This window comes from Parus major, chromosome 17, assembly GCF_001522545.3.
Source record: "Parus major isolate Abel chromosome 17, Parus_major1.1, whole genome shotgun sequence".
NCBI lineage: Eukaryota > Metazoa > Chordata > Aves > Passeriformes > Paridae > Parus > Parus major.
In genome coordinates, this window is record NC_031785.1 from 4,756,904 (window position 1) to 4,766,768 (window position 9,865).

Here is a 9,865-nt window from a genome sequence, read left to right on the forward strand (position 1 = left end):
CACTTTATTAAAGTAACAATGTGATGATGGAGCTCAAGGGTGGCTCAGCATCCCAGGAGGGCTCACAAAGTTGCCTTTTCCTATGATGTGGTGTTCAGAATGTCTTTGCAAGTGCCCCATGCTCCTCACAGTGCCCCTGAGCCTCCATTGCTCCTCGACTGGGGCAAAATCCCCTGGAATCATCAGCTCAGTTCCATGGGCAGCAGTGCTCTGTGTGCCTCAGCTTCATCTCCACGTACAGCAGTTATTGGGAAATGGTGGGAAAGCCAAAGAATGCAGGAGAAAAGTCTGTGCTAGCAGGATGAGGGCTGTGGTAACATTGACAGCTTCCAGCTCCAGGGGTAGCTGCTGTGCTGGGACACTGCTGGGGACAGTTCCACCAGCCTGGTGACCCCTGCTGGAGGGGTCCTGGGCTGAGCAGACACTGGTGTATTGACACTGGGCTGGGGTAGAGCACAGGGGGTGAGAGGAGCCTGGAGAAACACGTGCTGTTCCCAAAGGATGTGTTTTATGTGTCACCACAAATGGGGACAATTCTGCCTGCAGGGAGAGGCAGGAGCAGCTCCTGGGATGGGCAGCACTGCCTGCTGTGGTGTTCACAAGGCTGTCCCATGGGATGGGCATTTCCTGGGGACTGGCTCTGCACTGCTCTGAGTTTTCTCCCGTCTCCCTGCTGTGACAGGGCTCAGAGGACACCTCAGGGACAGGGCTGTGGGGTCTGTGCCATGGCTGCCAAAACTGGACCAGGAGCACCGTGGTGGTGGAGAAGTGATGGCTGAGCATGTCCCCAGACCGGGGAGTTTCAAGGCCACCAGGAGTTTGGTGGAGCTGAGGGAGATGAAGATGCCACTGCTATGGCAGGCACAGCTTGCTGCTCCCATTTTTCTCAGCTTTTAACCCATTTTTCTGGGTTTGTGGCTTTGCAGAAGCCTGTCCCTGCCCCACAAGGGCAACTGGGGGAGGCAGAGAATGAGGGAGATAAATATTTCAGCCTTGCCTTTAAAGAAGGGAGGGAAATCCTTTTTGCTTAAGAGGCATATTTGATGAGGAGGAAGAGAGCAGTGAGGCAGGGCTGGGAGCACTGCAGGTCACTGCTGCACCCCTGCATTCCCAGCACTTGCAGAGGGTGATCAGGAGGCTCCCACAGCCCTGCCTGCACGTGGTGGGTGCACAGAAGAGGCACAGAAAGGCCTGTGCATGAGAGATGATGAGGATGGAGCAGGAGACTCGGGAGGCAGCACTCACCAACCTGGTTTCAAGCCCCCCTGGAGCTGAGCCTGGTGGGCAGTGGGGCACTGAAGGCTTCTCCTGGGGTGATTCCTGAGCTGTGTCAAGGCTCAGGAGGTGGAGCCCTGTCCCACATGCTTCCCTGGGCACCACTCAGGCAATTGGCCTATTTACAGCTGTGGCTCAAAGCCGATTAAGAGGGAGCGCTGGTGCTGCATCCGCCGCCTTCCCCACGCGCCAGCCACGGAGCCGATGTTGGCTGGGGAAAATCAGCTTCAGGCCCCTGTCCAGCCACACTGTCCCCCTTTCCCAGCAAGCCTGAAGAAAGCCCCTTTAAATGGGCTTAACCACAGCTTCTCAAGTGCTCAACGTGGGGATAAAAATTAAGGCTCTAATTCTAGAAGGTAAGTACAGCAGGATCAGAGTGTGCCGGAGCCTTGGCCAGCACACACAGCCCCAGAAATGCCTGTCTGGGGAAGGGCAAAGCAGAGAGAGGTTCACAAGGTGGTTCTGCTTCACATGCCAGCATGAAACTCTGTGCAGGAAGGCAGAAAGAGCCAGGGAGAGCAAAGCATGGTGGCTTCCCAGCTGACTTCAGGGCTCATCCACATTCCCCAGTCCTGGGATGCTGGAAGCTCAGCTCAGCAACACAGCCCAGCTCTGAAGATGGGGTCCTCTGGCCCCTGGGCTGCCAGAGCCTGGGAGGGTTCTGCCTAAACCACCGAGTGCTCCAGCTGTCCCCACCATGGCCTTGGGAGCACGGAGCTCGGTGGGAGTGGGGCAGGCCTGCTCAGCCAACTTTAATGCAATTAATGAAGGGCTGGAGGCTTAATTAAGTTCAAATGGTCGGGCATGAAGCAGCATTTTCTGGATCACTGTCAATAAATCAAACCCAAAACTATGGATAAAAGGGGATGAAACACACAGGGCACACACACCAATGAGCAGATGGGAGAGGAAAAGGGAAAGGCTCCGAGCAGGAAAGCTGCATTGAGCCCTGGGATCTGGCTGGGATCTGGGGGCACTGCAGGACTCAGGGCATCGGTGCCTCACAGATTATTTCTCTGGGAGACTAACGAGGTGGTCACAGAGTTGGTGAATTATGATGGGGTGCCTGACCGAGAGATCAAGGAGATCCAGGAGGAAGAAATCTGTCTCTGGGTTTTTACAGAGCTGTGAGCACCCAGTGTTGGCAGGAGAGCTGAGTGAGCAGGGCAGCGCGTGCTGCAGGACACAGCTCGGCTCACGCCGTCCGTGTCTCTGCTCCCATGGGCAGCAGCACACCCCGGCTGTTTGGAGGCAGCTGCAGGGTGTCCACAGCTCCAGGGACACCCGACAACTTCCCAAGGAGCTTTGGCTTTGCTGAGCTCTGCTGACATTTCCAGACAGAGGATCCTGTGGAGGGTTTTATTTGAAGCGGCTCACCCACCCCTAGGAGCCGGCAGACAATGATCCAGCGTTTCCCCGGCGACCTCTCCCCAGCATCCCTGGGTCATCACTGAGCCCACAGGGTTTCATTTGTGCCGGTGTCTAATTAGGCAGTGGTGGGGAGAGGTGGGCAGCACACTGGGGAGCAGAGGGGCTGCCTGGGGCACGCAGGCTGGGAGCAGCCCCACGGCTGATGCTCTTTGTGTCTCCCCAGGTGTTTCAGCGGCGGGAGGACGGCTCCGTGAACTTTTTCCGTGGCTGGGAAGCCTACCGGGATGGCTTTGGGAAGCTGACAGGAGAGCACTGGCTAGGTGTGTGGGGCTGGCAGTGCTCCATCCTGGGGAGGCCTGGGGTTTCCTTTGCAATGAGGGGACACTGAGACCCCCCTGGACAGCGCTGATGTCCTGGGAGTGATGGTCTGGGCAGGCAGGGAGGGGCTGGACCCCTGGCCTCTCCATCCACACACTTTCCCTCTGCCAGGGCTGAAGAGGATCCACCTGCTGACGGTGCAGGGCAGCTATGAGCTCCGCATTGACCTGGAGGACTTTGACAACGGCACCGCCTTCGCCCACTACGGCAGCTTCGGGGTGGGGCTCTTCTCTGTCGACCCCGAGGAGGACGGGTACCCCATCACCATCGCTGACTACTCAGGGACAGCAGGTAGGGCAGCAGGATGGGGGGACACACGTGGGCCCGTGGGCAGGGGGAGCCCACAGCCACCAAACCCCTTTGCCAGGGTGTTCCAGTGTTCTCTGGCTCTGGCTGCATCCCTGCGGCCTCGGGGAGCTGGAGGTGGGCTGAGGTTGGGCATCTGCTGGAGGAGCCCCATTGTAGGAGCCACACTGGGGTGCCCAGGGGAGCCCCACGGGGCAGGGACCCGGCCCAAGGGCAGGAAGAGCCCACCAGGACTCCTTTCCCCTGGTACAGGTGACTCCTTCCTGAAGCACAACGGGATGAAATTCACCACCAAGGACCTGGACAACGACCACTCGGAGAACAACTGCGCCGCTTTCTACCACGGTGCCTGGTGGTACCGCAACTGCCACACCTCCAACCTCAACGGGCAGTACCTCAAGGGCCACCACAGCTCCTACGCCGATGGCATCGAGTGGTCCTCCTGGACCGGCTGGCAGTATTCCCTCAAGTTCACCGAGATGAAGATCCGGCCTGTCCGGGAGGAGAATTAGCTGATGGCATGAGCCCCTCCCTGCCACCGTGCCCAGCCTCCTGCCCTTCCCCACCACCCTGCAGACCCATTCCCTCGGCTGCCATCCTCCCCATCCTCTCTGAGGGCTTGCCCACCTCTGAGGGGCCCCTGGGGAGCAGCTGTCACCAGTGACAGTGACTTTGGCTCCTGGGCACCCACAAACATTGCCAGACCTTTGCTTCCCGCTGCTGTGGCTCCCCTGCAGCCAGAACAGGTGTCCTGGCCAGAGTGTGACCCTCAGCTCGTGCTCGTGGCTGGGACAGAGAGGATGCAGGTATTTGGGCAGAGGTGCCCAGCAGGGACTCACAAGGGAGGAAAGGGGCTGACTGGAGGGAGGGATGGAGGGAGGGATGCAGCAGCCCAGGCAGGCTGAGCACTTCTGGTCACCTCTGCTCTGGGCACCTACACCTGGCAGTGGGCTTGCCAAGCTGGCAAGGGACTGGGGACACTTGTCATGGGGAACCCCAGGCCCCCCAAACCCCCAGGACTGGGATGAGGCTGTGGCTCCACAGCTCCAGCTCCCCCCATGGTGCTACTGGTGATGGGGAGGGCTCAGCTGGGTCAGCTGTGACCATGCCAGCAATTCCTTCTCTGGACTGCAGAACACTCTCTTCTGCCCCTGCGAGAGCAACGCAGCTGGGGAAGGATGACCACCAGCTCTTTAATTCCTGTTGTCCCTATCCTGACTCCTGGAGTCTCCCAGCAAGTCAGGACACCCCAAAGTCAGCCAGAACACAGCAACAGTGTGCTGAAAGGACACACAGCCAGAACTGAGCACGGCACGGAGCTGTTTTGGCAGTGCTGGGGAAATGGGGAGCACAAGGAAGAGGAGGAGGTGAGGAAGGCTCACTTCCCAGCACAGCTCTTCCTGCATTTCACAGCCCCTCCCTCCCAACCAGACCCGCTCAGATTCACATCGGATTTTGACCATCCAAAAGCTGTGACCTTCCCCCAAACCCTTTGGGCAGCTCAGCCACATCTCCCAATGAGCCCTCTCCTCTCACTCTTGGCCTGGGCACCCGCTTTCATTTTCATCCTGCCCGAGCTGCAGCACTGGCTCGGCACCTGCAGATATCCAAAGCCTTTCATTTCCTCAAATCCCGTTAAGGTTTTGCAAAAAAGAAGCCCTGAGTGGGGCTTAGCATCTGCAGGGCCCTGATAACCGGGCAGCAGCAGCAGCCAGCCCAAGCAGGAGCTGCCATGGAGTGTGGGACTGATGTCTCCTGCTGGCTCCCTGGAAGGACTCACACAGGGGATTTTGTCCAAAAAAAAAAGAGAACCAAATGTGAGCAGACTCTGGACCAGGAGGGGAAGGGACAGACAGAACCCTGCCACCCTTTACATCATTTTCTGCCTGTGCTACAGCAGAGCCCTGGCTCCAAGAAACACCATCAGACATACAGATGGACTGAGGAGGGGAGGAAAACTCCCACTGCCTCCATTTCCAGGGGAGCTTAAAGCACAGGGAGATCAAAGGCTCAGCTTCCCAACTGCGCCAGGTTTGTACTTCCCTCTGTGATTCTTTTTATTAAGCCTTCCCCACCTCGGATCTTGTGCTGGACAAGCCCTCACACCTACTGGGTGAGTCCCTGTCTGTCTGCCCTGACAGAGAAATGGACAAAAGATGCATTGGGATCACCACAGCTTTTTACTCTGCCAGAGAGATTCTTCAGAGCCCTCAGGTGGGGATGAGCTCTGAGTGAAGGGCACTCAGCTCTGTGCACTCCATCCATGCCCAGAGCAGCTGGCCAGGCTGGCTGTCTGGAACGATGGGACCTGGGGGAACTCAGCAGTGGCATTTCTCAGCACAGCTTCCAAGGATCTTCCTGGATTCCACTGGACCTTTCTGGAAAGGGTCCTGCCTGCACCCATCATTACTTTTCAATCAGTTGTTTTGGTGGATTAGCTGTAGCTGGGTTTTCTGATGCTTTGGGCAGGAATGCACATGGAACCACGTGTCGGGTGGGAAGGCTCATCCCCCCAGACCCCTCCACTGGCGCTGTGCCATGCTGGGGTGGGAGCATTGTGTGTTGGTTTGTCGGTAGCACACCCCAGTGTAACTGCCTGTGTCACCCAGGACCCCACAGAGACTTTGTTTTGACTTGCACGAGAGGTATTTAATCCATGCCAAGATGCAGGATTTCCCAGGATTATTCCCAAGAGCTCATGCATTGCTCCATGGCCATGGGATTACGTTAAACCCACCCGTGGTGACACACCCTGGAAAGGGGTGGGCAGGGGTGACCAGGGGTCTGGGGTGTGGCCATGAACCTTCCCAGAGAAGCCGTGGGCCAGGCCATGGTGTGTAGCAGTGCTGTGAAGTCTAGGTCGTGTGTGAGTGTGTCCAATGCTGTACATGTGGACTTTCTAAACTCCTTAATAAAAGGATCTCATCGTTAGCCATGGTGTGACAGCCGTGCTGCAGCGTGGGGACACGGCTGGGGGACCTGCTCTGGGGACAGCAAAGGGAGTGGCACTGGATCACTGCAGCTCCTGGTTGTGCTGGGGGTTGGCTCCTTCCCTGTGCCAGGGCTTGTGGCACAGCATCCTTGGGAACTTGCCCACTGCACTGAAACCCCTCTGCAACGCAAGAGCTGGGGAGACCCAGGGGGCTGAGGAGGCTTCCCAGGACTCTGAGGAGGCTTCCCAGGGCTCCAGCCCAAACCAGTCCCTGCAGGGCCTTGGGGTGGCCCTGGGGCTGGGGCTGGGGCTGGGAGGGTGGCAGGTGTCTGTGCCAAGGGGTCCTGTTCCCTGCTCCAATGGACAGAGCACCAAGTGATGCCCCCAGCCCCTCTCTGCTGCCCACTTCACATTCCACTGCCACAGCCCAGGACAGACCTGGAGGGGACAGCAGGGTGGCTTTGGGGACCATGTTCCAGCACTAGTGGCTGCCTGTTTTGACCAGGGAGGGTGGGAGCACTTGGATATGTCCATGTGGGGCCAGGCCCGGGCAGGTTTGGGGGTGTAGGGGTCTCCAGTTTGGGTTTGGAGTCTCCAGTGGTGCCTGTACGCACAAATCTGTGTGTGGGACGCCCAAGGGCTGCACACAAGGACACACCAGGCAGGTGAAGGGGACACACCTGGGTCCCCAGATGAGACCCTCCATCCTCCATGACAACTGCCAGGGACACAAGGCTGGCTCCCAGCTGCTCCTCCAAATGAGGCAGCTAATGAAGGCGGCGCGTTAATGAGTGGTGTTGCTGTGTTCCCATTGTGGCAGCTCCACCAACCCCGGTCCCCTCCATCCCCCTCAGCTCCCTCCCCGAGGATCCCACCCTCCGAGGGCTGACATGGCAATCAGCGCTTGTGGCTATTTAATGGCCCAGGGCGGGCTGCCCGCTCATCCCGACACAGGAGAGGTGCCAGGGGTGGCAGCACCGAGGTGCAGAGGTACGTGACTGCTGTGTCTGTCTGTCTGTCTGTCCCTGCTTTACACCCCTGCCTCGATGGGCAGCACAGCCAGGCAGGAGCCAAAGGCTGGGGGAAGCACCTGGGGACCCACCAGCACCCCCAGAACGGGACTCAGCAATTTGGCTCCGCGATGGGCAACGGGGTGCAAAAAGAGGGGAGAGCAGAGCAGAGACGAGGTGTGCAGAAGGTGGGGGTGAGCCCGAAGTGAAGCCTCCGGGCTGTGGGGTGTTGGGAAGGACAGGCAGGAGCTTGAGTGCACCTGGGTCTGGCACAGGAGTGAGAAGCTCAGTGAGAAAGCCCCCTTGGGCAAGCATGGAGCAGCCAGCCTGGCCCCCAGTGCCTGCAGCAGCTTTTAAGGCAAAATCTCCAGGGAATAGTAATAATAACGATAATGATATTATTATTATTATTAATAATAATAATAATAATAATACCCGTTTTCTCTTCCTGAGCCTTTGTGGGAGGAGGAAGGGAGGCAGAGCAGCCCTGCTGAAGGTCACCCATTGCCTGTGGCACGAGGCCCAGGACTTCACTCCCTCCTGCTCTGCTCAGACCCCTCTGCCAGTGCAGGTCCGAGCCCCACGAAGCCGAGGGATGCCGAGCACCTTCCTCTGTCCCTGTCCCAGCCAGGCACAGCGGGCAGGCCCCGCTCGTGGGGACCATCAGGGTGACACCTCCAGGAGGAGCGGGCAGCTCCGGAGCCCCCAGCCCAGCCCAGCCCAGCCCAGCACATCGGAATTTGTGCCGATGAAGAGCAGCAGCAGCTCTCAAGGAGGCGGGGGGAGCTCAGAGCCCCAGCTGGTGCTGGAGGCTGCGGAAGGAGCAGTGGGTGCTCGGGGGGTTCTAGCGGGGGCCGCAGGGCTGGTTTGGGGATGCTGCAGCAGGGATGGGGAACTGCCGAGGGCAGCCCGTGCTGCCGCCTCAGCCGCTGCCCGAGACGCTTCACTGACATTCCTTCCCCTCCCTGTGCTTCCCCCAGATGAGAGCGCCCTACTCGCTGTCCTGCCTCTTCCTCCTGAGCCTGGGAGCCTGCTTCCCTCCTGGCGAGCGCTGGGAGCCGGGAGCCCCCGGGGAAGGGGCTCCGCTCGCTCCCGGCTGGCAAACGGCGGCGGAGGGCCGGGCTCCCGGCTGGAGGGCAGGGGCAAAGCGGAGGAGAAGCGAGGAGCTGGATGCGCTGCTGAGCATCGCCCGGGAGCTGCGGGGACACGGAGCGGGGCCGGGCAGGCGGGGGGACCCCGAGCTGCTGCCCATGGCAGGGGAGAAGCGCAGCGGCGCCCTGGGGAACCTGGCAGAGGAACTCAACGGCTACAACAGGAAAAAAGGGGGCTTCACCTTCCGCTTTGGGAGATGAGAGCTTGGACTTGATTCCTCACCTCCTGCGGGTCACCCCGTCCCGTCCTTCCCTTCCGTCTCCCTTGGGTTTGCTCGGACAAAAGGCTGTGGGGGGTTTTTGCTGCTGGGGTTGGCTTGGGGAGGGGGGGATTCTGCGTTTGTTCCACTCCCAGCTCTGCTCTAAATCTCTCATCCCTGCTCCCGACCCATGCAATGTAAGAAGAGGAGGGTGCCTTGAGGAGAAATCACCAAATCCCTTTCCTGATCACACACAGCTTTTGTTGGGCCTGGTGCTGGGTGTGCAGCGCTGGCAGAGAGCAGGGATGGCACAAGGGGATGGTCAGTGCCAGTAGGGTCAGGCAGCGAGGCTGGAGGGTTACAGCAGGATAGTCCTGGTGGTGACAGTCCCCAGGGACTGCCTGTAGTCCAGGGCCAGCCGTCAGGGAGGAGAGGGTCCTTCAGAGCTCTCCACCGAGTTGCTGCTCTCCTGCCTATTAAGGAAAAGTCCCTCCGGCAGCAAATTCTGCTTAGTGTCAAGATGCCTCTTACACGAGGCCGCTCCTGCCTGCAAAACCAGGGCAGAGCAGCGGGGCTCGAGAAAATCTTGTCCTTAGCAGCCCCTGGTGTGAGCACGGAACCCTGCCCTGGCAGCACCAGTCCTGCCACAGCCCCAGTGCCCCGCTCATGTCCCAGCCCCCAAACTCCTCACCAGGGTGAGACGGCAAAGCCTGACCTTCAGTGCCCTTGTCACAGCACCCCAGCTCCTGCCTGACAGCCTGGCCCTTCCTGATGCCTTCCTGGCCTCATCACCACCTAATCCCGCTGTAGCTACTGAGGAACTTGGGTGCAGAAGGACTGAAACAAGAATTCCTGCACCTACCAGGACCACTGGGAGGTGCTCAGTGTCACTGATGCTCCAGTCACTTGTGGTGCAGCTTTGGGAACCATTACCCCCAAAAGCCAGCACGGCAAGAGCCCCACTGCCCAGCCACTGCCCTCCTCGTTTTTGGGCAGATTTAGTCCTGCCAATCCCAGTTTTCTCTGTGCCTGCCAGAGGTACCAGCAATCAGAGCTCTAACTACCTGCTGCAGGCACTAACAGCAACTTACACACTGAGCCACTGCTGATATTTCATTGCAGGCACAAAAATGAGCCGGGAGATGATTTGCAAGCGCTAAATTGCACCCTCAAAAATCAGAGACCGTGGCAGGACTTGGTTGGGGGAGTAAAAAGATTTTTAAAAAAAACCCTAAATCAGGC

At 59.0% G+C, this 9,865-nt stretch overlaps 2 protein-coding genes across 3 annotated transcripts in view; both read left to right on the top strand.

Moving 5' to 3' along the window:
• FIBCD1 (fibrinogen C domain containing 1) overlaps positions 1 to 6,261 on the top strand; it is a 16,216-nt gene extending 9,955 nt beyond the window's left edge. For both annotated transcript variants that reach the window (XM_019008412.2, XM_015644524.2), the window contains exons 5-7: positions 2,870 to 2,966; positions 3,136 to 3,315; positions 3,583 to 6,261. In XM_019008412.2, coding sequence (XP_018863957.1) covers positions 2,870 to 2,966; positions 3,136 to 3,315; positions 3,583 to 3,842 — 537 coding nt within the window. In that variant the 3' untranslated portion in view covers positions 3,843 to 6,261. The remainder of the gene's footprint in view (positions 1 to 2,869; positions 2,967 to 3,135; positions 3,316 to 3,582) is intronic.
• Positions 6,262 to 8,252: 1,991 nt separating this feature from the next.
• QRFP (pyroglutamylated RFamide peptide) lies at positions 8,253 to 8,712 on the top strand. Its single transcript, XM_015644591.2, has one exon. It carries the CDS (start codon positions 8,253 to 8,255, stop codon positions 8,622 to 8,624), a length of 372 nt encoding a protein of 123 aa, XP_015500077.1. The 3' UTR covers positions 8,625 to 8,712.
• Positions 8,713 to 9,865: the final 1,153 nt, after the last annotated feature.